Source organism: Toxoplasma gondii, chromosome II, assembly GCF_000006565.2.
Source record: "Toxoplasma gondii ME49 chromosome II, whole genome shotgun sequence".
Lineage (NCBI taxonomy): Eukaryota > Apicomplexa > Conoidasida > Eucoccidiorida > Sarcocystidae > Toxoplasma > Toxoplasma gondii.
The window spans coordinates 883,952-911,673 of NC_031469.1; the positions used below are offsets into that span (position 1 = coordinate 883,952).

Below are 27,722 nucleotides of genomic sequence, written 5' to 3' on the forward strand. Positions count from 1 at the left end.
ATGCTGTCTCCAACACGGCATCTTTGGGTTGCTGCCACTGGTGGGGGAAGGAAAAGATCCATATTACGAAGAAGCTGGAACCGGCATTTCCAGACCGTATCGGTTGTCTTCTTCTGTTTTCTCTGTCTTGTCCTCCGATGATGGCATGCAGAAAACCAAGAGTTCAATCGAAAGGGTGAGCAACCAGCGCCAAAGCGTTCTGACGTCACCCGCAGATGAGTTGAGGAGAACAGCGGGGTAGGTAAATCTTGGAAGGTTGTATGTTAGCGACTAAATGCCAACCAAACATGCGAATTTTAGGACTTCCGTGAATTTTTTGTGGATGTCGTTTTGTTACGTGATGAGGGATGTGGTTGCGTTCGTTTGCGCTCCCTTGTAAATGCATCTTCGTGGGAAGCTGGAAACGAACAAGTTATGCCTAGACAGGTCCCACATTTGATATTCAGAGTTGTAGCAGTGTGCTAAAGGTGCCGTCAGTTCGTTCTGCTTCAAAAGCCCAGTACCAACGTCACGACACAAAACACGGGGGCTTGTTACCTGTAACACTGTGAGTTGTCACACCATACAAATGCCGTTCTCCTTCGCATAGTTAACCTCAAGCAGTTCTCTCAAGAGTGCGGTAAACAGCGAGAACTCTACACACGAAACACCTACAGCTGTTCGGCTTGTGCCACTGCAGGAGCAACATTCGTAAACGTGTAGAGCGTCTGCCACTCTTCTCACAAGTTCTTTGTCACTCTGTGTCGCACTGCTGTCGTCGTTCTTTCTTCGTTCCACCTTCTCTGTGCACACATCCGCATTCACTTGCTCAGCAAAAACTTTGGAAGAAACGTCGTTTGTGGCTGACTCCACTTCATCCCCCCACGATATATGAAAGTCCCTCGCCGCCTGGATGACCTTGAGCACGCCATGCGTGTCTCGCCTTCTGCGATTATCTGCTGATCCGCCGATCCTTCCCTTTTATTCCTACACCTTCCGTTCCGACATGCGGTTTTAGTATTCCCTACTTCTCTGACTCTTTCCCGGAGACTCACGCGTCGGTGAGTTGTTCCGGTAGCGGGGAGAATGCGTCGATTGTGTGTTTGCGTTGAGGGACAGAAGCGGTAAATTCTTCTCCCGCCTTCTCCCACAACTTCAGTTCCTCTGACTGGTTGATATCGTGGATACCCGCCCACTCTGGCGGCGTGTCTAACTCAAAAACCAACTCCTCAGTAACTCGGTCCCGCGGCTTCAGAGGATCTACCATGGTTAGACGAAACAGCTGGACACCGAGCGACGCACACACGCCGGACTGCCGGTCATGCTCGGTGGCATACGTCTGCGAGAGCGTTGTTGGATCCAAGAAAAGCCTCCCTTCTCTGTCCTCGTGGAACGGAGAAAACGGCGATGGCGGCGAAGGTGCATCGATCGGAGACACAGACGCAGAGCCACTCTCGAAGTTGCTAAAGCTGGAACTAAGAGAGGGGTATGCGCTAAATCCATCTGCTTCAAACGAATCTTTCGGTGCGACCTCACAAGCGTGTTCAGGCAATTTACACTTCGCGCCGTCGCTGTGTTTCCCGTTCGATCCCAAGTCTCCCGCGCTCGCTTCGCCACGGCCTCGACCTTCGTTTTTGTGATTTCCTGAAGAAATGTTCGAGTGCAAACAGCAGCAAACAAGGCAGGTAAGAGAAAGGACAACGCACTGAGAACACACACACACAAAGCAAGGAGGAAAACAGAGCCGCTGCCTCGCACGAAGGCTGCACCTAGCACGCTGTCCAGGCAGGTCCACTCGACCACAGCGGGGAAACAAGGATGAGGCGAAGACTCTACTCCCGGACAACGCAATGGAAAAAAGAAACGCTTTCTCTCTGCGCGCGCTCTCGCTCTCTCTCCGTGTCTTTGGAAACACTCGAGGGAAGATCGATGACGGAGCCCCCCGTTTTGTGCTTAGGTGCTTGCCACAGGCACCTTCGCACAAGTTAACGACAAGCAACACCCCCTTGCAAAGCACAGACGGACGATTCCTCTTTTTGCACCCTTTTCGTCCTTCTGCCAAGAATCCTGGGAAACGCTGACGCTCACTGGCTTCACTTGTCGGAGTCAAACATGCATTGTCGGTTTCCGTCTGCGAGGGACGAGAAATCGAGAAGGAGGGAAAAACTTCTTCCAGAGGGTCGTAGGCGAGAAGACCGCCCACATGTGGTAGATGGCGATGTCCAGACAACGTCTCCTCCTTCGCTTCAGACGCAGGAGGGCAGTTTCGCCGGTTTGCAGCGAGTTGAGGCTCTCCACGAGATCTTGACATGTTCGAATCTCCCGTCCATCTGCCATCATCCTCTCGGACTGCAGCAGACGGAAACATGCTTCCTTGACTGAAATTCAAACTTTCCGAGGCCGAGAGACCCTCGCGTGAGACAGGAAAGCTCGTGGCTTCCTTGTCCGCTGAAAGACATCCGTCTTCGTTCCTATGCGGTTCAGAGAGGGTCGAAGGAAGCGACCAAGGTGCAACGGCTTCCGTTTCTCCATCCGCAGGACCCTCCAGACCAAATGGATCCTCAGGGAGACCACGAGCAGCACAAACGGTCTCCGGCATGCGTTTTTCTTTCATCTCCGCCTCGCCACCGGGAAAGGAAGGAGACACGAGAATCTTGCGTCTGAAGTCTGTCGAGAAGGACGGGTGGTAAAGCGCGTCGTTGGCGACGGGACATCCCGCCTCACTGAAGTGAACCTGCGCAGACACGAAGAGGAAGTAAACTCTCGAGCAAGCTACAGGGACGACAGCTGTTGCAACTGAGTAAGAGGCTAACTGCCCTCTCTCCGCAAGACCTTAGGACAAAGAGAAGCAGAGCTGCATTTCCACGCAACACAAAGACAGCGGGAAGCGACGACAAGACGTGTGACAAGCCAAGAACTCTCTTCTTGCAGCCTCCGGCCTCGTGCGTTCAAGAACCAGTTCAAGGGGCGTAGGAGAACGAGCTATCAAGGCGCCTTCGCGCTAACTGCAGGCGATGCTGCATGCTGCTTGAGAAAACAACAGCGCCTTCCTTCAGAGCATATGGCCAGCCTTGAGAGGCCTGGATTTTTGCGGTGCCTTCTCGCTTCGGCAACACAGAGCTCCCTAGAACCGCCTCGCGTCTCGCCCGTACCCTTATCTGATGCGACCGTGGAGGCTCTTGCGTCTGCACACGATAGAGGCCCAGGAGTCGGAGAACGCCGTCGAGCGTTCTTGCAGGAGATACGGAAAGAAGACGGAAGCTCGTCTGTGCCAGACAGCTGCTGGCTGCGAGAGAAGACGCGCCTACGAGCCGCAGCGACGGCAGCAGGCGCCGATCTGAAAGCAGTCGAAGCGCCTGTGCCGAGTCAAGTCCAGGCAGGAGATCTTCCACGTGCTCGGAGAGGACGGCAGAGGCAGACGAGGAGAAGACAGACGAGTGGGCGAGCGCGTTCTGCAAAAACAGACGCATGCAGACGACTGCACAAAGAATGCGATCAGTGGCGACCTACCACTACTCACAGTAGCACGACGTGTATGAGTTGAAGAACGCGTTTCCAGAGAGAGAGAAGAGCGACTTTGCGCCGGCCGCAGAGACACATACAGAGGCAGACTTGGTGCCGCACTGTCCCCCTCCTGGAGAGTAAATGGAATCTGCCAAGTAACCTTCGAAAGAAAGAAAAGGTGAAAACAGTCACAAAACCTTCACCAATCGAGACCAAGGCTGACCGTCTCCGAGCAGAAAGGCGCCGCTCGGAAAGACTTTGGTTTGTCGTCAAGACGCGAATTTAACAAAGTGCCCGAGCGTCAGAGCGAAAGACAAATGCGTTTCGAGGGCGCTACAGCAGTCAGAGCTCTGTTTTCTGCAATAGCCTGTAAGGCCCTTTGGCTACGAGAAGAGTTCGAATTCAAAGTTCGCTTCTTCACGCTCGAGCGAGACGACGAAAAATCTTCTAAATTTTAAAAAGGAAGAAATCCGAAGCTATACACTTTGATATGAAACCTGTGTTGGAGAATACTGTGCATATGACGTTTGCAACACCACGATTCTTTGTACTGAATCGATTTGCTTTTACAGGCTGTCTAACAGTCCGCGAGCCATGCATGCGCTTCAAAAACGAAATCTCGCTGAGAGGTTTACACAGCACCCATTTGCGCGTTTCGCGTACTAGAAAAAGAAGCGAGTAGCGAAGGGATGACGCACGCTGCGGATCAATATGTTGACACCTGTGTTTTGGATAAATACTCGCAGCGGAAACTCGGACTTCTGCTACTCCTCGCTTTTGCTGTGACGCATCTGTCCTAGACAAACAGCACTCTAGCCAAGAATACACCGGCGAGACAGTGAAGAACCTCTGTCCACATGGAAGAGACTTCGAGTTTCCTCTGCATCACTCCTGATATATCCTGGAAAGCCTCAACAGAAAAAAGATGACCAACATTCGTGCGTACTTGCGAGAGAACCGCCGACAAGCTGCGAGGGACATAGGATCCATCCAGAAGCTGAAGAACTTCGCGGCGCTTCAACTCGGCATCAGGCCTCGCTCGGTCGTTCCCAGAAGTCTGCAGAGCAGAGCGAAGTGAAGGTTCACTTTTGGGGAGACGCTTAGTCTCCTCTTTGCTCCCGCGACCAGACCAAGCCTTCTGAATCGCTCGGAGAAGGCGGCTGCAGAAAGGAAGACAGAGAACAGAGATTAAAGTGAGCAATGCAGACCGTCAGGGTGCGAACGGTCACACACCACCAACGAGGACCGCCAGACCCATACATCCCGATATACACATGTAGACTCGCTTTCTCTTTGGACGTCGGTCTCTCTGTCAAAACGGCTTTCCCGACGAATACGGACAGCGACCGAGACTCATGCACCTGCTTTGAAGACACTCGCCAAACAGTGTAACATTCGTCAATTCTCCTTTCAGTTATGCCAAGCAAATATGCGGTTCCGATAGCTCTACACACGAATATACATTTAGACAAAACGAGAGGCAGGAGGTAGGCTCTTCTCTTCACCACGCAGGAGAGGAGGTGCAGACGGAACCCCCCGGTTTTTTTGGTGACTGACCTGCAACTCTCCCACTAACATGGCAGTGAGCGCATGCACACACGCACGCTTCGACATTCATCGATGATCTGTGAAACATTTACATATATATACATATATATACATATATATACATATATATACATATATATATATGTATATATATATATGTATATATATATGTATATGTATATATGTATATATATGTATATGTATATATATGTATATATATATATATGTGAACGTGTGTGCAAGAGAAATAGGAGTAGAGAATCTCTGAAGATACTTTTTCTACAGACGTCGGATTCACCCGTCGTTGGTACGACACATAGGGATATGCCGAATATCTGAGAGAATAGAAACTTTGTCCTGCCCTTGTCACGACGGGGCCTCGCGCCTCCTCTTTTTCGCTTGGAAAAGTCTCGAAACGGTGACCGGGAAGCTTTGGACGAGCTACGCAGACGCCCTTCGTTTCCGTTTGCTCACTCCGTTGGCGTTTCCAGACGATTCACCTCAGGGAGGTCTCTGAGTCTCAACTTGACATGTTTCGCGGAAATGCATGACTTCAGCTTCCCTCTCTTGTAAAGTTCTCCCGTGCGTGGATCCCAGAGGCGAAGGCAGCCGCGCAGTTCAGTCGAGGCAGGAAATGCGAACTGGTTCGAGTCGCGAGAAAACATCGAAGCGCCGTATTGTTTCTGCTTCCCTTTTCGACACCGTTCTCCGTCTTTCACACGAGCTTTCCCCTCTCGACTCGTGCTCTCGTCTCCCCAATCGGTCTCTTTCGCCTCTCTCCTCTCTTGCCCGTCTGCGGTTGGCCTTCGACCTGCCTCTCGAGCTCCTTCCCGGTCAAGTGGCGAAGAGCTTCTCCCTTCGCCTTCGCTCCCGCGCTCTTCGCGGACTTCCTCGCCTCCTCCCCTCGCTCTCCCTCCTCTGCAGAAGGAGCCAGGTTGAGAGGGAGCTGAACCGTCGACTGCATGCAGACCCACAGCGGCGACACTCCGCTCGCGTCCGGCGCTCGACTGCATGCACTGGCTAGCTGCCGAGCGAACTGCATGCGCAGCCAAGAGCCGCTCTGTCGGGGACCACTGCCATCGGAGAGGAAACGCGAAGAAAGGCAGGCCAGAAGTCCACCGAGACGCGCGCTCTTCTCTCGGACCCTTGGCGTCTCCCTTCCCGCCGCAACTCCTTCTCTTTCGTCCTCCCACAAAAAACTGCACGTCCTCAGAAGGAAAGGAAGAAGAGAAAGAAGGTCGAGATGAAGAAGAGGCATGAGAAGAAGAGGCATTCTCGAAAGCGGAAGCTGATGTCGGCGAATCTGACGCGTCAGGTAAGCTTTCCAGGGAGACAGAAGCAGGTGACTTTCCGGGTGAGCGAAGAGAGGCTGTCGGCAAACTGCATGCGGAGTGAGAAACGGCAGAGTGAGGACAGGGCGCGACGAGGGTGGACAAGTCGGCTAAGACTCGGAAATCCCTCCGAACATGCCCGTCCTGCAACATGCTCCCTGCCAGAACAACGAAGAAGACACGGACAGATTTGTCAAAGGGCATTCCCAGTCCACTCCAGCTTCTCGACAGAAAACAACACAGACAACGTGAGGTCCCACTGTCTCCACGACACAACCACCTGCGGATCAAACTCAAACAAGACTTCACAGTCAGAGAAACATATCTCCGTAGCCATCCACATCGAACTCTTCAGGCCTATCTCTTCCAGTTCATGCAGACATGCATAAATATATATATATATATATATACAAATAGTGTGTATACACAGCTATATATCTATATATATGTGTATGCATATGAAAATCCATATCAGCGTATAACCGATGCAGCAAACGCGTGAGAGAGAGAGGTCACACAGGAAGCAACTCTGTTTCAGAAAAGGCCGCGAGTTACAGAAACACGAGCTGCCAGAAACTCCGGCTCGCGAAGCCGTGACGCTGAGGTCCTTTCTCCCGATCTACCAGCTCCACGCATGCACCGGCAGAACCGTGTGAGGTTCCCGCGCTTAGTCAGGCACAGAAAGACAAGTCGTCTGGACTTGAAGTTTCAATCCACCGCCAAAGTATCGATCCGCAGATCGATGGGCCCCTCCACGGAGCTCTGCTCTTGCAGCGGAGACAGAGAAAGTTTACATGCATCGACGGGCAGACACTCGCCTGTCTGAAGATCTATATCTGTACATGGGAAGTCCATCGATGCATCTATCTGTCGGTGACCTATCCCTCTCTGGTTTCCTACGTCCGCTTCTCTTCACCTCGTTACATCTGGTCTCTCGAGACACGGGTATCTCCACTGTTGTGTGCATGTGCAAAGAGACAAACAGTTGCATGTAAGTTGAAACTCGCAGAAGAACGTACGCAGCTGGCGATGCATTGCCTCGTCTGTTGCCACCAGGAGGAGTCCTTGGGCGTCTGCATCGAGCTGCATAGGAAAGAAGATGCCTTTCGTCTCCTCGTGCTCCTCCATTTCGCCTTCGACTGCTTCTCGCATTGCCTTTCCAAGACTTGAGCCGCTGCTGTCTTTTCGGCTGCGGGGCGACCTCTGCGTTCCACGGTCTTCTGTCTCCGCCCAGAAGCCTGTTTGAATCGCGCATGCACGCGCCACAATTGCGGTGTCCAGCAGAGGCTGCAAGACGGCGCGGACGGAGGGCCGGGAGCTCGTCGCTTCAAGAGACCATCCGGGAGGCTTGGCGACGACGCACCAGCGATCTGAGAGCGAATTATGGACGAACCGCAACACCGCTCCGGCCGCCCCGATGCGCGGCAAATACCGACGGTCTTCGCCTCGAAACAAGAGGGAAGACTCGCGCAGAGAGAGAGACGGAGAGGGAGAAGAAGAAGAAGAGAGAGGACAAGAGGAAGAAAAACGACGATTCAAAGCCGAAGATGACGAAGCCGGACACTGAGGCGACACAGAAGGGGAAGGCGAGGTAGTACTGTGGATCGAGCACAGACAGTGACCAGGGGGGAGGCGCGCAGGTCCTCCCGAACCTCCAGGGAGACGACGGATAACAGACAGGGACAAAGATGGCGGCAGGAGTGACGAAGAAAGCAGAGAGACACGGAGAGACGAGGAAGGAGACGAGGAAGGAGACGCGCAGGGAAGACGGAGGCGACGCGAGGCTCCGAGTCGCACGCTGGGGTCCTTGTTCCGACGGAACGAAGCAGTGAGAGGAGAAGACGATGAGACAGAACGGCGAGAAGACCGCGTAAAAGAGAGCTCAGCGGGAAGAAGAGGGCAAACAGCCGCGACAGAGTGCGAAAAAGAGGAGTGACGATGGAAGGGAGAGGCGACAGACGAACTTTGGGCGTGGAGAGAAGCGCGAGAGCGGCAGAGGGGGAAAGAGGAGGAAGCGAAGGCGCCGTCCGTCCTCGAAAAGGAGAAAGCCGCAGGGGCAGGCGCCTTCATTGTGTCGGAGACAACCAGAAAGCAGAGCACATGGACGCACAAACGAGGCGTTCGACAGAACAGGAAGCGGAGGCGATGGCCGAGCTGCGAACAAAAAGAAGAGTCCCGAAAACAACTGTGGAACCTGCGTTAGGTGCCGCCGTAGAGAATCCACGGATTTCGTTGACCGCGCCCTGCATGTCCTTGCTCGCGGGGGAGGAGGGCAGGCTGCTGAGGCTAGAGCCGAGACACAGACCTTTCAGTGGATTGTGAGACAACAGGCTGTGAATTTCGAAGCTCCCTCTCTCCTAGACACACGCGAAAAGGAAGAGAGGACTTTAGAGGGAGGGAGGGAGACAAGCATCTGCGACGTCCTGACAGCTGAGAGGCGGAGAAGCAAGCGTGGACAGCCAGGTCTCCTTGTTCGCGCAGGAAAGTCCTTCTTTCTCTCCGCACGCAAAAACGGGAGACGGGAGTAAAAAAGAGGCATCTTCTGCGTAGCTTTATTCCCTCGACTTTTGTTTTCTATTCCAGAGGCACTCGACCTGTTTCCAGGCTTGGCCGGAGGACTCTGTGAGGACTCCGGAAACTGTGCATTCGCCCCGGAAATCTGGCGCCTTCTCGGTGGAGGAAGAGGGCACAACCGGACGCAGAAACGGTCTCTCCTCAAAACAAATTTTAAAAGACACACTCAAATCCGTGAGAAGACGAGTCACGCGTGTGTGGTTTTTGTCAAACGAGAAACTGAAGGCGACGCAGAGCCGTGGTTGCCAACCTGAAATGGGGTGGAAATGGTGGAGAAGACCCTTCGATGTTTCTTTCTTTTACAGTCCCGTCAGCGAGCGAGTGTCCATGACGTTGACTCTGCGAACGAAAAATCTGCAAGGTGACGATCGAAACCGGCGCCGTGACCCAGCTACGAAAAGACGAGAGTCGCGATCATCGCGAGACTTGAAGGAGGGCGTGTGAACAGGAGTCGGAGTCTCGTTTTCGAGACGCCCACCCACAGAAGTTGTCAGAAAAGTAAAGCGAGATGCTCGCTCCTTGAGAAAAGGAATTTCCGCTTGACTCGGCTTTCGTTGAAGATTAGATTGAGAAAAGTTCAGCGAGAGTTGAGCGCTCTTTTTCGAAAAAGAGAATGCATGCGTTTGTGGCGCTTTCTGTGGCGTGCGCGTTGCGACGCGAGCGTTTGCCGCCGTCCATTCTTTGTTTTTCTTGGAAAACGACTTTTTCCTCGTCTCTCTGCAACACTGAGGTAGATGACATTTGCGTAGTCTTGTCACTCGTCCCATGGTTCTGCGCGCCGTCGCCGCCGTTCCATTCCTCGGCGCAATTCTTGTCGCGACTCTGTTTCGTTCGCCTTCGCCACTCTTCGTGAGTGTTTTTTTTTGCTGAAGAAATCTTTTCTCTCGCGCTTCAGGGAGGTGTCTTTCTTGCTGCGAGAGGCGCCGTGCTTTTTCTGTCTTCCTACAGTTCTTCCCCCTCCTCGCCCGCTTCTCCTCTGAGAGTGCAGGGGTCCCTTTTTTTGTATATATATATCTGCCAGCGTTCTCTGGCTGTCGCAGATTTTCCGCTCTTCCTGCAATTATTGATGCTCATCGGTTGAGTTTTATTTCTCTGTTGAGTCGTCTGTGTTGCTCGCCGCGTTTCCTTTCCTGCGATTCGGGAGGGGCTGTCGGCTCTGTTCCGTTGTCGGCCTTTCCTGCCGTTCTGGACCACGGATTTTTTTCTCGAAGTTTCCTCTGTCTTTTCGTCTTCCTTTTTCGAAGGAGTCATATCCTCCCTGCGACGCCCCTCTGCCGCTCCAGCAGTTGGCTTGTTTCTTCGCGAAAATGCCGATCAATCCTGAGGGCGGCTTCGAGACGGAGCTGGAGCGCGACTTGCGCATCAATCGGAAGCGCTACGCGTCTCGGGTGTACACGAACGCGAACAAGTTTCTCCTGGACGAAAAGTTCCGCGTTTTCCACTGCAAAAGATGCACGAGTCACGTCCTGATTACTGACGCAGACGTCGACTCTGCTCCGCGCCGGCGAACCGACAACGCCCCCGTTTTCTGCCCAGACAAGAACCTCGTGAAACTGCGGACGAAGCCGCTTCCAGAGCCAGTGAAAGTGAAGAGACTGAAAGGTCTCGAAACCCAGTTCCTGCATGCGTGTACGGAGTGCGGCCAACATGTCGCGTATCAGTCGGTGCCGCACGACAAAGGGAAGGACGTTCCCTTCGTCTACCTCATCGAAACTGCAGTGATCTTCCCAAAAAAGGCTGTAAAACCGAAACTGAGGTGCCGCGTCTGCGGCTTCATCCCCAGGAACGAGCAACATTTCGAAGACCACAAGCGAGATCGTGGGCACTGGGACCAAGAAAGTGGAAACTTTCCGGCAGCCGAGGAGACGAACGACGCCCCCCTCAATCCTATCATTGTCGGGTGAAAACGCGTCGGCGTGGAGGTTTCGCCGCTCTTTTTTTACTTTTTCGGAGGAGGAATCATTTGCACAACGCGTCGCTCCCCATCGGTCGCCCTCAGCTCAAAAACAAGCAAGTCCAGCTGCGCTCCAGACAGAGGCAACAGAGCACGCACATTCGTCTCACAGCAGAGACGCTGCGAATCGACCGCTGAGAGCGACAGAGACGGCCAGAAAAGGTAGACACTCTGCTTCCACTCCTCGACGCAGGACAGCCCCCTCTGGGTTCTCGCCGCGGTTCGGTACCGCTACGCGAGAGAGAAGGTCCTCCGCAGAAAAGAGAAAAAGCGAGGGGTGTGCAGAAAAAAGGCGGCGCGAGGGGGGGGGGGGAGAAAACTGGAAGAGATAAGGCGAGATGAGGCTGCAGACAGGATAAGAAGATGCACAAGAAGTCAGACGGAGACACCTCGAAGAGGCGAAGCAGGTAGAATCGACGACTTGAGGTCTCTGCCCTCATGACAAAACAGGTTCACAGAAGGACGCGAAGAGTGCTCAGGCTGCGGGGCGTTGAGAAGAGCGATTCGATTTAGGAGAGATCTGAAAAAAAAGACCAAAGATGACTCCCCACGGTAGTCACCGGGTGTGCCTGGACGTTCCCAACCACCCGTATGGCCAGCGAGAGCAACCGACGACTCAGATGGTGCCATATGGGCGCTGAACCTTTTTTTTCGTTTTGTGACGCACAGACGCCCAGTGCATGCGTATCTTCTCATGTTGCCGAATCGCAAGCGTCTAAAAGGCAAGAAACGACAGCTCGAGAGAGCTGCTCGTGAATGGACTTCTCACGCGGACGCCAGCGTCCGAAGAGAGAAGACGTGGAAGCTCAGAAACATGTCGCGCTTCTCAAGGTTTTCCGAAACTAAGGCGAAGCCGGCGGTCCAATGAATTCGTGTGAAACTCTCAACCAGTGACCTCGCTGGGCGCCTTCTTTGCTGGCCGACACACGCGACCAAGTTTCTAAACTTTGCAAGCGCTGGTCAGGACCGTCGGCTACTGAGAGACGTCGTCTCCGAGACAGGATTTCTTGTGGAAACGCTTCCCCTGGCGAGTTCCAGTCAAGAAGCGCTCGTACTTCGGCAAACACAGGTCGCGAGAAAAGAACGCCATGAAGCTGGAAACCGTGGACTTCGTTTCTGGCTGAGGCGTCGACAAAGACGCGGAGGAAACGAGACAAGTGCAGTTGACACGAACGTTCCACACACTGTAGAGGTCATGTTTTCTACGATCTGTAGGATGCCAAACCACGGACGACGAGAGAAATGTGATGAACAGGACGAGAAGTCCCGACAGACTGTTTTTCCGCCTTCCAAGTTTGCTGGTTTTAGAGACCTTTAAACATCCCAGAAATTCGTATCGTCGCTCCGCGCTCTGCCTCGCCGATTGAAAGGCACCCGGGCGTTCTCTTCTGGAGCGCGTCCGCTGCGATTTCGTTGCTGTCCTCTGTGCATGCAACACACGGCAATGAGCAATAAGAGACTTTGTTGTAAAGAGTACTTTCAGTCAAGCGTTCACAACTTATCAAGACATGAGTAAGCACAATAGTTAGCACAACAGTTTGACTGATCTGCACTCACGTCTCGCCCAACAATTCAGAGAGACACACCATTCACACAATTCACAGAGATATGCCCGTCAGGCTGTTCCAAACCACTCAGTGCGGTCGTAACTGTCCTCGATCAGGAGATGCTTCTTGAAGATAACGAAAGACAGACTTGAACTTCTAATCTGTAGATTCCAAATCGGACATGTCCACCAATTTCGCCTCATCCGGGTACTATACGATAGGGACAGCGTGCTCAATACGTTCGCACCTCCAGCAAGAGCTCAGAAGCTGCTGTGCGTCTTGCACCCGTACGTTTTCGCCAATCTCAGGGAAATAACTGCTCCTTTCTTTTCCTGTGAGGATGAAGAGGAGTCCATGCGACGGGGCTGCGCCACACCTCTTCAAAAACCTCGTCAAAAAGATAAGAACCGCGTAGTCTTTCTCGCAGAGACTCGCAAAGTTTCTTACTGCGAATAGCCAGAGTCGAATGTGCGTCCGTCTCGACGGTTCCACGGGGAAAACCGCCGGCCTCTCGCAGTCCAAAAGCCTGGCAAGAAGAGAGGCGACGCAGAAAGGAAAACAGCAGTGGAGAGCCCCGAGAGGAAGAGGACTCGAGGCGCAGGCAAGAAAAAAAAGACTTCCCAAAAGGCTTGCACACTGCAGAGAAATGAGTTAGCAGAGGTTAGAACGCAGTCAGAGGGGCATGTCTGGAAAAAGCGCAGCACTCTGGAAAGACACACAAGAAAAGTTGTGTTGCGATGCCTTCTCGGCGTCTTTCCATAGTGGCTGGGACGCGGAGACACGAAACAATCAGTGAGCGCCTTCGTCTCAGCCCCCAGACTGGAGACCCGAACCCACTTGAAAAGAGTTTTCAAAAGCACAAGCTGTTCGTTTATCGACCAGAACAGAAAGAGACTGTCCAGGTTCGATGGAAATAGAGAGGTGTGCTGTTGAGGAGCATCGGAAACAAATGCGCTGCATTCCAGAACTACAAACTCAAATGGAATACACAGAGGCACTGGCCCTCGCTGTCTACTTCCTTTGTACTCGCTCTTCCGTACGGTCTGTCCCCGTCGTTGATTGTTTTTCGTCTGCTTTCGTGTGTGGTCTCGTCACGCTTTCACAGGTTCTGCCGTCTGTCTTTCTGATCTCTGAGTGGGACTCTTCTTCACTTGAATTTTGACAGCTGTTTTCTGCGGTCGAACTCAACTTCGCTTCTGCTGAGCCTGGCATCGAAGCCTCTCCGAGAGTCGAGACGAGACTCGACTCCTCCAGGTCACAGCTCCACTTTTGGGATGGACATCTGAAGTTGCGTGCTCTCTTGCAGCTCCGTTTGGGGCCTCCCCCATGTTTTCTCGTTGCCTGATTCGGAATCATGCGTTGTTGCAGAGCTCTCACCACCGTTCCTGAAGGCATCGGAGTCGCCGCCATATCGATACCGACCTGTGCGGGAAGCCGATCTACCGAAGAACTGAGACACCCCGCGCTTGTCCGGACTTTCTGTGACAAGCGGTGTGACCAGTTGCTCTGCCTTCGTCATCCGAACTTCTCCCGCATGTTCAGCCTGAAAAAAGGAGACCGCGTAACAGCTCCTGGAGAAACGCGTTGCGACCCAGCATGGATTGGAACATAAAGTCACATATTCTCCATACAAGAACGCCGGCATTGGGAACCTAAAAAGGTCTTAGCTAGACCTTGCATTGCAGGGGTGACCGTATAAGGAGACATTGTCTCGACTGCCTTGCTACAAAAGAGTCAACTAAGAGAAAAAATGAAGGAATCATCCTCAGGTCTTGCCACGGAGTCAACCTGCTACCACTGCCGCCGTGCATTTCAATTGCTGCCCCGAGAAAAAAGTATCAGACACTGACACCTGCCCTTCCACACTGGCCATACACAAGGACGCTGGCATATCTGGCCAACTCTTTATTTCTCAATTAATACATGTATATATATATATATATGTATATCGTAGATATGTGCATGTGTAGATACATAAACACAGATCTATGAAAAAACAGACATATAAAGTCTTTATTTGGATCCGCAGCTGTGACGTAGAGTACCAGTTACACAAATTTGCTTTGAAACACAGACACTATCTTGTATTACTTGTATGGCTGCACGCAGAGGTCCCCACGGACCGCAGATGCATTCGTTTTTCTTGACTTACGCTAGCGCGCGTTCGGAAGGCTTTCACGAAGGCAGAGCCAATCTCCACCGGAAGGTCGAAGTAGGCTGCTCTGAAAAGAGAATTTTCAGACCGCGCGAAAAGAAATTTCCAAACGCCGCAGACTTCCCGTGCTCCTCGACGAAACGTCATGGAAGAACGAAAAATATTTAAATGTATCTCTACATACGGATGTCGACAAACATTTGTATTCGTTAGACATCCACAGCGCATCTAAATTCGTAGAGATGAAGGTGGGATGGTTTCCTATGTTCAGCCTTGTCTTTAATCAAGGGATCGTGCGCGCTTCTCCTCTCTAGCGACTAAAAAAAGGGCAAAAGTGCATGCACCGTCAAAAGAGGGATGGAGATAAGCCTACATACCCACACGGTTGTTCGTAGCGCAGTAAAAACATTTGGTATTGAGAGACGCGCAAAGAAGATCTTTCAGCTCTCAACACTAGTGTCACGGCTACGCACGAGTGAGGGAGTGGACAATACGAAAAACAAAGCGACAGTGAGTCCATAGGAATCCAATTTCAACTCTTTTTCTTTTGCGTCTCCACACCGGCGATCCGCAGCGCTCCGACGGATGTCGCCGAGGGTCGGGGGCAGTTCGACGCCCAGGTCTTCTGCGACGACGCGAATCCTGTCAAAAAAACGAAAAAACAGAAGCAACGCTGATGAACGAGAGCACGCAAATAAACTGAGAGCGTCTGAAATCAGTGCGTCCACGCGCGCATGCACATACGTCCGCCGACCTTCCTTATGGTAACCGACGGCTGAGTCACATGTGCCAGCTCCGTTTTCTGTCTAGGTCTACATATAATAGCGACATCCACTTATATATTTAAATCGATTTGTATCTATATTTGCCGCCTATGTCCACATCTAAATGGAAACCGATCTACATCGACTTCACATCTACAACGATCTATATCCAGCTGTGTCCGTATCCATATCAACATTGATTCAAATATGTCTTGAACTCTATCGTTTTCTCTGGCGACCTGCCGTTCTGCATTTCTATTCCTGCGTAATCCCTTCTTGAACGCAGATGCAGCCAGGAGTCTAGTGCTTCGAGTTGTGTACTGGGGGGAAGGCGCATCGACTCGTTTCTCTTGTCTCTTTTTCCGTGGCGTCTTTCTATTTCGTTCCATTGATGCCAAGATTTGAATGTAAAGTCGAGCCCTCTGCCGCAGGACAGAAAGACTCGCGATTTTAACTTTGGCATCCCTCCATAAATGCACACGGAAACGTACACATATGTATGTCTAAGGCGGTGTCGCGGGATGTACGTATCATCCACGTAAGATCTAGAGGTGCATTTGCGGTATGCACAGATGCTTGTGTTCGTCTTTGTGGAGGGCAAGCGGCTCGTTCAGGTCCTGGAGAGACGCGTCCTTTCTTCGGTGAAGCGCGCTGTGTCTCACCAGTAGTAAACGTCGTTGGAAGACTTCCACTCCCGCCGACGATTGGCGAATAGGACTGTGAGCTGCGCCGCCATGCCGGTGAGCAACGACCGCTGGGGCAGAGCCTGAAGGGAGAGAACGCCAGCGAAGAAGATGAGACGCGACGCCGTTGAGAAGCTCCACGCAGCGCCATCCGATACATTCGTCCACACTCGACGCATACGGGAAGAAAAGGAGAGCTTCGGACGACGATGCCGCAGTCAGAGTGAGTCTTCGAATGAAACGCAATCGTCGGGAGAGGACATGGAAGGAGAGTCACTCCCGAGACTGTCTGAGGCCTGACACGAGAAGAAATGAGAGAAGAAAAGGAAGCTTCCGGCCCTCTCGTCGCGCATTACTTTCATGTTCGCAGCAGCAGCCAGAGCGCGCGCGACAATGTCGACAGCAGAGACTCCGTGCAGGTTCCCTCGACGAAGCACGTCCTCTGCAGCAGGTCGAAAGAAGGGGAGAACCGAGGGAGAAATGGAGTCGAGTAAGCGGCTTGCTGTCGCGGCCTGAACAGAACATGAACAGCAAGAGAAGAAAGCAAAAATCAAGAGTGAAGAAGAAGAAGGATGCATTCAACCGACAGAGAGACGCGATGCACCCGAAGAAGGAGTCCAAGCAAACGAACGAAACAGAGGCGAGAAACGGAACAAGAAGAGCAGGACGACCAACAGGGAAAACAAAAGAAACGAGAGAGCCGACAAGAGGAACAAGAGAGAAGCAGGACGAACTGAAGTGAGAACAAGAACAGAGGGGAGGCGCGTGAGAAGAAGAGCGAGCATTTCAAGAATCGAAGAGGAGAAAAAGCGAAGAGAATCGAACGATTGGCCAGAAAGAAAGCGGAAGAGGGCAGGTCAAAGACTCAGGAGCCGCGTAAGTGGATAAGAGAGTGTTCGGCTTAGACGCGACAACCGACACTGGCCTCTCTCCCGTGATTCGTTCTCACTCCAGATTTCAGGATGGCGTTTGGCGAAGGCAGGTGAATGAAGGAGAACCTGGAAAAAGAGTTAGTCAAGAACAGCGTGCATGCTCTCACGGAGATGCTCTTTGGAGACATCCTCGTTTATCAGTTCATTCTTGTTCGCTTCTTCGACCCTCCCTTGCTTTGTTTCAGTTTCTCTCGGCCCCGGATTACACTTTTACGCTGGATGCGCTTTCTTCCTGTGTGTCCACGTTTCGTGCTTCAGTTGTTTCACAATTCCTTCGAAGGCCTCCTCGTTCGCCTTCGAGTTCCATGTAAAACGGCTTTCCATAGGGATCCGAAAGAACATAGTGCCTCTCCATCGAATTCTCTCTCTCGCCAGTGGTCCATCTTTGTCTCCTTTCCATTCACTCCGTCTTAGCCGTTTTGTCTCTCGAGACGGATCCCCCAAACATCAGGGAGGGATTCCTTAAATGGTCAGCCGGATAAACTTCGACAGATTCCTCGTCAATTCGTCTCTGCACTTGTGTTGGTCTCCTCTGAAGCCTCAACGGCGGAGTCAACTTATGGGGACTCTTTTTCAAGCGCTCCGGCAGGCGCTAGCGGTACTCCACACCGGTTGGACCTCTTTGGGTCGGCACCCTTCACTGGTATCGGAGAACGCGCTTCTGCTCGCGTTTTTCTCCGGCTGTGAGCCCCCGCTTCCAGCTGTTCCATGCAACTGAGACTGCGTAGACAGTCGTCACAAACCGCCTGTCTGCATCTCAAATCCCCTCACATAACTGGAGTAGTATAATTCGTGCGTCGGTATCTTGCTGTCTCCGTCCGATTTTCGCTTACTTGAATCCGCACGCACGTTCGAGTCTCTCCAAATCTGCTGTCTCCTGAGGGGAGACAAGAACGAGAGACTTCCCTGCCCGACCGGCTCTGCCTGTTCGGCCGCTGCGATGGATGTAGGTGTCGGCGTCTGTTGGCACTCCGCAGTGAAGGACCTAGCAAAGAAAACCGCGACACAAAGAGACGTCGAAGGCAGTGGGCCGCCGAGGAACCCACGCAATTGATTCGACTCGATGCCCGCATGCACGGCAACAGCGAAACCACCACGGGAGGAGAGAGGGAGAAGAAGACTTGAGGCAGGCGTCGAAACCGCTGCACCCCAACTCTGCAGGGGATTGCCATGGGGAGACGAAACCTGGGAGAGAAAGAAAAAAGAAGACACGGCCTCCTCCCAAACGACAGAAATGAGGAAAACAAGAACCTGTGAACCGCTGAGAAGGCCGCGACGCCGCCGGAGGGAGACGGAACTTCAGAGCCGATAGACTGTCACTTGCACAGGGCGTCTCCTCTCCTTCTCTTCAGAGGAGACCCTGCGCCCGAGGCCTTCACCCGTTGGCTTCTGGGGGCTCCGCAAGCTCAGATCGCCCCCGCGTCGTTTCTCTCTTTTGTCAGGTCATGCGTCGTTGTCTCTTCTTCACTCAGACGGCCCAGTTCTCTTGTTGGCAAGAAAGACTCTCCCCGTGCTCAAGGATATTTTACCAAGTCCACGCTGTCGACGTCGATGCCCCTCGCAGCGACATCTGTGGCGATCAACACCTTGTAACGACCTGAGGACACAAAAGTCAGTTCAAATCAACCACGCAAACTCTTCGCCTCGCCAAGGTGACAACTGGGTACACGATCACTGAACTTCAAACGCATGCTCTCCAAAGGAGCCCTGTGGCGTCCGAGCAACTTACGGCTACTTCTGTACTTCTCTATCTCTATCTAGACATCGAGCTCTATCTATATCTATCCCTCATCATGTATCTACCTGTCTGTCTCTCTGTCTCTTTAGATGTATATGGTCCCCACAGTGCTTGCACCCGGATGCTACAGGATGCATTCAAGACGCATCTCTCGACCGTTTCCTAATTTTCCTTCTGGCGGCTTTCAAGTTCGTTCGCGAGCGAAGGAAATCCTCTGTGAAGCTAAAGGACTCGAAGCCGCCTGCGTCGAGAGGGCATCTGGGCTCCGACAGACGACGACTTTCAAGAGGTAAACCAGACGCGTTCAACGCGAAGCAAGCCTGGCTCAGAAGAAGCTCCCCGAAAGGACTCCTTGAAACACAAGAAAATGGTGGATTTCAGTATCTCACGACTTCAACAACTCTTTTTCAACAACTCTCCACATCTGTGGCGCTCTCTTTGCTCGCCCAGGCCACTGTCTTCGAGAAAAGCAAAGCGTTTTCTGGCACTTGCCTCTCCGAAATCCTTCCATGACGGCCTGCCTGGTTTCCTGGCCGATGTCCCCGTGGAGGACGCTGGCGCCGACTCTTTCAAAGTCTGCAGCGTTCGCGAGAGCATCTGCGTCCGCCTTTGTCGGCACAAACACGATCGCTTGCTTCCCGTTCTCGGACTCTGCAAGAATCAGGTCCTGAAGAAGCGGCGCAGCAGCCGCGACGGCCGAGCTGCTCCCTCGCCCAGAAGAAGAAGAGCGCGGGAGGGCCGACGCCGACGGAGTCAGAGAGGGAAGACGCACAGCGAGGTGAGACACCGTCGTTGACGTTCTGTTCGGAAAGAAGGCAGCGTGCACGCAAGAAAAAGGGCGAGCGGATGGCATTCAGAACGAGCTCACGCGTGAGAGAAGGACGGCACTCGACGAGGAAAGAGACGAACAGGGAAGACGGACGGAAGGGGAAGCCAACGCCCGAGAGGCAACGGTTCTGAAGAAGATGAGAGATGGAGAAACACAGCTTCTGAGTGACTTTGGCGTCTTGCAACTGGCTGCTTCTTCGAAGGGGTCGATGAACGGATACGTACGAATGAGTGACCGGGGAGAAGTCGGCGGAACAAGGTAGCTCGTCGAGCATGTCCTGGACTAGGGAAACGTCGGTGGACATGCCGACTTCGCGCAGGTTTTCCGTAAAAAGGAAGAAGCTCGACGAAGGAACAGAGAGAAGCTCGCGGATGTACGACAGATCACACACGGAGTAGATACAGCGACAGAGCCCAAGCGTGACGAGAGCGACGACGAAGAAGAAAATCGCATCTGCGGAGACGCGCGTCTCAGGGGGAACTGAACTGTTGATCTTCCGTCTGGGTCGCCAAGTAGGCCACCCTCGGTTTTTCGTGAAAGGGATTCGGAGAAACAGACGAAGAAGCGACGGATTTAAGAAGACACAGTGTCGAAACGGTTTGCGTGCGATGGAAGTCCAGGCGCAAGAAACTGACCTGAGCTTGCGTTCCGCGAGAATGTCGATGTTTGTCGGATTTCGTAAGTGCGTCCCTGCGACGTCTTGCACCCAACCAGGCGTGGTAGCCGAGAAGAGAATCAACTGGACGTTGAAAGGATTTTCCTTCACTTTCTGCAAGATCCTCTCCACATCTGCCGCAAAGCCCAGCTTGAGCATTTCATCGGCCTCGTCTAGGACGACGCGACGCACAGAGGAAAGGCTGCGGGAAAGAGCAAAGAAGTGTAGAGCCGGGAAGAAATCCGCAGCAAAAAAAATTTGAAAAAAAACGGTCCCACAGACCAAGTCCTCTGAGGCTGCTGCCAATACGCCATACCCCGCTCCTGGCCTGTTTGAGACAGCTAAACGAGTTGGACTTCAGTACCTCATTCCGCGTCGGTTGTGTTCTTCGGCGTCACAGATATGAATTGCTCTTTCTACTCGTATCGACAGCGGGAAAAAACGTTCACTCAGATGTGAGTATGATCATGGCCATCGTCCTGGAAGTTCACCTGAAAAACGCCCGCTGCCCGTACAAGGTGTCTCAAACGTAAGAGGTCGCCCTCGCAAAACGTCCGTTTTTCATGTTGCACCAGGCGCCTTGGCAGCTTGCACATTTCCGCACAACTCTCCCCTTTCGTTCGCGTTTTTCGAGGCGCCTTTTTCTTCGCTCCGCCTCCACACTTCATGTCTCGCGTCTTACTCAATGTCTCGCTGGGGTGTCTCTCTGCCCTCGTTGAGGCCCATGAGGTCGAGCAGGCGCCCTGGCGTCGCAATGAGGACGTCGAGCCGCCCTGACGCCGCCTGCTTTCTCAAACGCTTCTCCGACGAAGACGCACCGTCTGGCGTCCCCGGAGACAGAAGTCGCCCAGCTGTGCGCTGCTTTTCGCGCCGCAACTGGCGCAGCTGAGACTCCATAGGCACTCCCCCGTAGACGCAGAAGGAAGAGAGGTCAAGAGACTCGCCAAGGCGCTCCACTTCCTGGGCGACCTGCCGAGCCAGTTCCCCTGAAAAACAAAGGTGGATGCCATCAACCACGAGACAAGAAGGAAAAAGATCAAAAGCCTTCAACACCGAACGCCCCGGGCATGCACACCAAAATACTACACGTGCATACCTGCATTTATACCTAGAAACGTATACATACATATATATACATACATATATACATATATGCATATATATATATATATATATATAAATGTACAGATTTATGCGTGAAGTACATGTTGTTGATGTACGGCGAGCTTCACAGGTGCACGCAGATGTGAGTGCGGCCTGGAGCTTCAGACGCACGAACATTGAGCAAAGAAATGCACAATTTGTTCAAATGTATCATTAGATATGGACGGTTATATGAAGGGAGGGAGAGTCTATGAGGCACTTGTCCCATTTCGTTCTGCAGTTTGGGCCTCGTAAGTAGAGAGCGTCCTTTTCATGTCGCGTCTCACTCGATGTTTCCATGTGACAACGCGAGGAAAAACGGATTCGTTCGGCGCCCGAAGATCTGTCCAGGAATTCATGTCGAACGGTCTACGACGGTCGATCTAGGCTTCTAGCGATTCGTCCTGTCGCTATCTTGAGATCCTCAGTTCAGGCGCATCACAAGACGACTGTCAGACACTAAACAATCGATTCTTTCCCCTTGAATAACTTTCCAGGATTCTCCGTTTATACCTTGTGAAGTCGACCTCCGAAAGAAGGATGCTGTGTTTCTCTATTTTGCGGAGCTTCAACGTATTCCTGAATCAATTTTTATCAGTCGACTCAACAAAGGGCGAACAGCCACAACATTAGTATTTCACATTTTCTGTGCAGTTAGAATTTATTAATTTTTCTCGAGATTCTTCCCCAGTTTTTTAAAATTTTTTTTATTTTCTCAGAAGGTAGTACACCGGTGTGCTTCCGAACTCCGTTTCTCCACACAGCTCACTTGTCGGTTCGAGTATCAAGAGTCTCGGCTGTTCGTAGAAGCCGCTGTCTCTGCTTGTGTCATTCGCAGAAGAGTTTCCGTCTTCTGCTGGAGAGTCTCGGGAGAAGTCTTTCTCCATTTCTCGTCGCTCGCGCTCCATCAGCGGCAAGGCAAAGCCGATTGTCTTGCCACTGCCCGTTTCGCTTCTGGCGACGACGTCGCGGCCCTCGAACAAGACCTCGTAGCTTTCACTCTGGAAAGGAAACGGGAGGAAACCAAAGACAAGCAGAGGCACCCTCCAGGTCGCGTCGGGCCATTCTCCCACTGATACTTTTGCGGTTTAGGATTTCGTCCCTGTGCGATACGACCTCCGCCGCATCCTCGCTGAAAACGAGAAAACGCAAGGAAACGTCGTATGGCACGCGGGCGAGGGTGGCAGAGCAGATCGCAGGAAGAGGTCCAGTCCTCGGACGGTGGTGGATGTTTCTCCCTTATCACTTTCCAAACTCCTACAAAGGCCGCTTTCCGACTAAGAGGGAGAGATGACTCAACTGCAGCTTCATCTTCTTGATTTCATTTTCCGCCGCGATCCACAACGTGAGGTCTCGCAGCTCTTCGTCCAGCGTTTCGGCAGGCTGGGCCTCCCGAGTGACTCCGGCTTCTCCCCACAGCCGTCCGCCACATGCCAACCTCCAAGCCGGAACTTGAACTTCTGTTTTCAGTCCCCGTGGTAAACACAGTCGACGAGTTTTTCACCACTATGACTCGACGGTTACGTTTCTTCATCATCGAAGATCTGAGGAAGCACTGGGTCGATGCTCACACTGAGATACGGAAGTCAGATACCTCAGTAGGCTCAACTGTAGACAATGAGTGATCGCCTGCGGGAGTTTCTCTGGAGACATTCGCCTTTCCTCGCGTCGAGCTTTTTCCTCACCTGAATCGGCGTCATCGTGGTGATGCCTCTCGCCCTCAAGGCCTCGACAGTGGCGGTCGATATTTTCTGAGGAAGAAACGGAGAGGACCACAGATGATAAAAGCGACACTGCGTCGGAGCGAGCGACGCGTGAGGGTGTGCGACCCTTAGATCGTCGTTGAGTTTCCGTTTCGTCAAAAGCACAGCCAAGCCAAAAAAGGACAAGAACGCGTAGGCGACGCAGACAGAAGAAACGTCGCAGAGGTTGCGGCGCGGAGAGGAACAAGGACTCCGGATAGCCGAAGAACAAGGCTCAATGCACTGTCTGGTGTGTTTATGAAGCGAGCAGACCGAATCGTGGCAGAAGCGTTTCAAAACCTCGACAGAAACAAGTAAACCTGACTTAGAGCGACTATAAAAGCGTTTCTCAAACTCGTATGACACCCGCTTCATATCTGCTCCAGAGATGAGACACAGACAACCAAGACCTCTGTAATTCTTCACCACACCGCAGTGGACTGCTGAAGACCGCGACGAGGTGAAAGCTCTTTCATTTTCTCTTCTGGTCGACTGAAACGTTGCAGGAAAAACGAAGCGCCTTGTTACAGCAAAACTGCGCAACCTAGCTTCTGCACATGTCGGCACTTGGGACGAAACGCACAGCTTCACACGAGAACGGAAGACAGAGTGCATTCGAGCTGGAGACCGTTGTCGCGTTCTTCTGTGTCTCTGCATCGATGCCATGCCGTTCAAACACCCGCTCAATATAGACTCTTCTTTCCAGACGATTACACGGAACTCCTGGGTTTCCGTAGGCGATCTACACAGGAAGAAAGATGTTCTCGACTCTGTTGCTTTCGCAGTTCTGTCGCGTACCGGATGCAAAGAAGAAAACAGTTTGCCTGTTGTCGCAGCCACCGCTCGCGCTGCCGCTGCAGCAACTGCCTGAAGGCGCCAGACTCGGAAACGCAGAAATACACATGTTTCGATGGAGAGAGACCCCACTCAGGTTCCACGTGAGGAGGACAGCGAACAGAACATCAGAATAAAGAAGTGAAAAAGAAAGAAAGAAATAAGCAATGGAACATGAACTGAGTCCAGGGAGACAAAACAGCGAGAACGCCGACCTACGCAAGCAGCGGCACATGGAAGAGAGTCGAGAGAAAGAGCACAGAAACCAAGACAGACAGGAACGAGAAGGAAGGAGCGAAGAACGTCGTCTTGACTCCATCCGTTCGTTTTCCTTTTCTTACGGTTTTCTGTCGAGCTTCTTCTTCTTCTGGGAAGAGGAGTGTAAGTGTCTCTCCGTCCTCGTCTGGTGTCTCCCCAAAACGCTGTTCTTTCGCAGTCCGATCTTCCTGTTCTTTCCGCTTCATGCTCCTTGTCTGTGTCTCCGACAGATTTTTCGACCTCTGCGCGTCTCGTTCTTCTCCCGTTTCTGCTCTTTTTTTCTTTGCCTCTTCTGAGGCGTCTTCTCTTCCTCTCTCTTCAGGCGCCGAACGCTCGTCACTCCAATAGTCACCTTCTTCTTCCTGGGGGGAGGAACTGACGGGTGCATCTCCGAAACAAACAGCGTTCTGGGTCGCCGTCTTTCCGTTCGCATCGCAGTCCAGCCTTGCGTTCTCTTCGCTGCTTCCTCTTTTCTTGCCTTCTTCAGAGACAAGCGCAGCGTCCGTCAAACGCTTGCCCTGTTCGCCCCTGCATGCAGTCTCTCGGTCGCTCGAAGCTTCAGAGTTCGCAGGCTCAAGCTTCGCGGCTTGCTCCGCTTCTTCCCCATCTGCGGCAGCGAGGCGCGGAGACGGCGAGGACAGAGCCGCCTCCTCCGCAGTTCCGGGGAGACTGGCAGACGCATGCAGTGTTTGCGACGCCTTGCCCGCCGACTGCCCAGCGGAAAGGGACGCAGAGAGGAAGGACGCGACGGAGAGCGACTTCGTCGCCGAATCCCGAAGAGGGAAAGGATGCCCTCGACAGGGGGAGTGACGCGAGCGAACATCTGTGGCGAAAAGCGGAGACGAACAAGACCAAGACGGAGAGAAAGAGGACGAGAAAGCAGCGGCAGCAAAAGCGCACGAGGGCATGAAGGCAGAGGCCGGCGCCCAGGCCCTGGACGACCGACTGGCGTCTTCGTGAGGTTTCTTCTTCGACGCGGCAGCCGCGAAACAAGGAGACCACACCTTTGAGAAAAGAGAAGGAGAAGACGGACGACGAGAAGACAGCGAGGGAGACGAAACAGAGGAAGGAGACAGGGGAAGAATCGAACTCAGCAGAGCGGGAGAGAGAACTTGACACGAGAGACTGGCGCGGCTTTTTGAGTTGGTGATTGACGCCGAAGACTCAGGAAGAAGAAACACGCACACGAGGAGAGAGACGCGAAGGAAGAAAAGAAACAAACGAGGAAACCCCCGAGGCTCCATCGTCAACCTCTTTCGCAGACGCACCGAATCCAAACAAGAAAGGCGCGAAGCAGAGAAAGAAGAAGAGGAAGAAGAAGAAGAGGAAGAAGAAGAGGAAGAAGACAACGAGGAGCCCGGAGTGGATGGCGGTGGGAGGCAGTGTGAAAAGCATAAAGAATGGAGAAGACATGCCCCAGAGACGCGATGCTTGTCTGAAGACCAGCGGACAGACGGCAAGGCGTAGGGAGGATGAGAAGAAGAGAAACGAGGCGCTCCCATTCTCGATCTGGGTCACTGAGGAGGTTTGGTCATCTTCATGTCAGCGACATGCCTGCGAATTACTGTCAAAACGATGAAAATGATTCACCACCCCAACAGAGAAGATCGAGATGCATCACGTTCGTACTTTACACTGGATACGTTTGAACGGTGAGCAGTTATAAAAAGGAAGGCCGAGTTCGAAATCTTGCGCTCCCTTCTCACAGAAAAACCTCCCTTCTCCTCTTCCCTCTGTTCTCCAGGGACAGCACCAAAGCGACCTTTTTCTCCAGAACGTTGATCTGTCTACACCGTTGTAAGGAGAGGGATGGAGGCGCTTTGGAATGTTACGGTTGCACCGACGTCGCGTCGTTTAGACCTTGAACGCGTTGGCTTGGCAGATCCAAGTTTCTCTGTGCATGCAGTCAGAGTTTCGCTAGTCTCCAACTGCGTCGCCGAGCTCGGAATCCATCTCTCAGACGCCTCAGAACTCTGAGACGTCTCTCACTTCGTTGCTCTCCGTCGTCTCTGAGTGTCAGAAAGCCTTCCACGTTGCCTAGTTCCCTGACCTGAAGCGAATGGACGCGTCTTGTGAGTCTCGTCCTTCGCATCCGAAGAGCAACATTCAGGCTTCGCAATGGTTTCCGCGAAAGGCAGGAGACAGAGCCCCCAGAGTTCTCATTTTGTGCCCCTCTGTGGCGACGAGAGTTCGCCTCGCGTAACCGAGAAGAGGAGCGGCTACCAGCAATTCGCGACTTTCTACACATGCAAACGAAGCAGAAGCTGCCAGACAAAGTTGAAGGGAGACCAAAGCAAAGACCGCGTTCCTCTTCGCTTTCTTCAGCGGGACAGGAAAGGCGAACGTAGACGGCAGGTGCCTGCTGAGGAGGAGACACAAAGGCCGAAGGTCGGTCGGGTAGAAGCGACCAAAGCGAGAGAGAGAGAGAGAGAGAGGGGAAGAGAAGAGACAAAGAGGGGAACGTACGGTGTTTTGTCTCCTTTCGGCAGACGCGGAATACCACTCACAGGACAACTGAAGCGAGACTTCCTCTTGTACATTATAAAATAGTTCTTCTCCCTGGAGGCTCTCGAAGACATGCAGGAGAGAGAGAGAGACAAAGGCGCCTTTCATTCCCTGCGTACGCGTCGTCTCCTCAAGGTTTCAGAGGATTTAAAGACGAAGACGCGACGTTCCCTACTTGGTGTGCCTTCCGGTCACACGCTTGCGCTGTCACTTGGAAGGGATGTCTCTACGGGGAGTTGGAGGCGTTTCGTTCGACTGGAAGGAACAACGAGAAAGCGAAACATGGTTCTACGAGAGAAGCTCGCAACGGCCCTCTTCGTTTCGGTGGTGGAGAAAAAATCCAAGAGAAAAACACAGCAAAAAGACGGCGCTGAAGCTGCTCTGAATCGATTTCTGGCTCACGCGGTGTCTTGCCTGTGAGAGTGTGCATGACTTCCTTCGGGGCTGCATGCGCATGCAGCGCTTTCAATCGCTCTCGCATTCGAGTCTGTTTGTGAGGAAACTAGCCATCGAGAAGATTGATTCCTGGAGCGCACAAAAACATTTCCAGCAGGTTTTAAGGATGAAAAATGATCTCTCTCATCTTTCGTCTCCCTTCGCTTCCCTTTTCTTCTTCACCTTCTCCCGTTGTTCGTTTCCTGCTGGCGGAACGTCACTGGTCTCATGGCTAAGGGAGAGTCGCTAGTTCGGACTCCGGAGACTGCCTGAGGGAGACGAGAACGAGAAGTGAGAAAAGGAGAGAAGGAGGCCGCAAAAAGAAGAACGAAGCGACTCTAGCCAGTAGATTCCTCCTGGGGAGGACTCCACGGAAAAGCGGTGTTGTGGCGGAAGAACAAAAATACACGCGAGAGAGACAGAGAGAGAGACAGAGAGAGACAGAGAGCGGGAAGGCGGAGAAGAAGAGCACAGGAAGAGAAGAAGAGAGAGGACGATGAGGAGAAGAAGGGGAAGAGGAAGATGAGGAGAACAAGGGAGAGACGAGGAGCAGAAGAGACAAGGAAAGCGAGGATGCGACGAGAAGCGAAGAGAAAGAGGCAAGCGAGAAAG

General features: G+C 52.7%; 3 protein-coding genes across 3 annotated transcripts; 1 reads left to right on the top strand and 2 right to left on the bottom strand.

Annotated features, from left to right (window-relative positions):
* Positions 1-381: 381 nt before the first annotated feature.
* On the bottom strand, positions 382-9,490 carry TGME49_222120 (hypothetical protein). The gene is made up of 6 exons (XM_018779952.1): positions 7,382-9,490; positions 5,506-6,520; positions 4,430-4,643; positions 3,132-3,431; positions 2,068-2,713; positions 382-1,623 (listed from the first exon to the last, which is right to left on the bottom strand). Exons 1-6 carry the CDS (start codon positions 8,430-8,432, stop codon positions 1,031-1,033), a joined length of 3,819 nt encoding a protein of 1,272 aa, XP_018638300.1. The 5' UTR covers positions 8,433-9,490; the 3' UTR covers positions 382-1,030.
* Positions 9,491-9,629: 139 nt separating this feature from the next.
* Positions 9,630-12,376, top strand: TGME49_222130 (hypothetical protein). The gene has a single exon (XM_018779953.1). It carries the CDS (start codon positions 10,244-10,246, stop codon positions 10,838-10,840), a length of 597 nt encoding a protein of 198 aa, XP_018638301.1. The 5' UTR covers positions 9,630-10,243; the 3' UTR covers positions 10,841-12,376.
* Positions 11,668-27,030, bottom strand: TGME49_222140 (DEAD/DEAH box helicase domain-containing protein). The gene is made up of 10 exons (XM_018779954.1): positions 24,254-27,030; positions 23,877-23,945; positions 23,022-23,087; positions 22,106-22,337; positions 20,876-21,179; positions 20,174-20,395; positions 18,501-19,509; positions 16,989-17,037; positions 15,154-15,234; positions 11,668-12,313 (listed from the first exon to the last, which is right to left on the bottom strand). The coding sequence occupies exons 1-7, from the start codon at positions 25,670-25,672 to the stop codon at positions 19,095-19,097; spliced, it is 2,727 nt and encodes a 908-aa protein (XP_018638302.1). The 5' UTR covers positions 25,673-27,030; the 3' UTR covers positions 11,668-12,313; positions 15,154-15,234; positions 16,989-17,037; positions 18,501-19,094.
* Between the last annotated feature and the right edge of the window lie 692 nt (positions 27,031-27,722).

Coding starts and splice junctions, on each gene's coding strand:
- TGME49_222120 (XM_018779952.1), bottom strand. CDS start 8,432: ATGAAGGCGCCTGCCCCTGCGGCTTTCTCCTTTTCGAGGACGGACGGC. Junction 6,521..7,381: donor GGCAATGCATCGCCAGCTGC/GTACGTTCTTCT, acceptor TTGTTCTGGCAG/GGAGCATGTTGCAGGACGGG. Junction 1,624..2,067: donor GACTCCGACAAGTGAAGCCA/GTGAGCGTCAGC, acceptor ACATTTCTTCAG/GAAATCACAAAAACGAAGGT.
- TGME49_222140 (XM_018779954.1), bottom strand. CDS start 25,672: ATGGGAGCGCCTCGTTTCTCTTCTTCTCATCCTCCCTACGCCTTGCCG. Junction 23,946..24,253: donor AAGAAGCTCGACAGAAAACC/GTAAGAAAAGGA, acceptor TGGCGCCTTCAG/GCAGTTGCTGCAGCGGCAGC. Junction 19,510..20,173: donor CTCGCGGAACGCAAGCTCAG/GTCAGTTTCTTG, acceptor CTTTCCGAACAG/AACGTCAACGACGGTGTCTC.
- TGME49_222130 (XM_018779953.1), top strand. CDS start 10,244: ATGCCGATCAATCCTGAGGGCGGCTTCGAGACGGAGCTGGAGCGCGAC.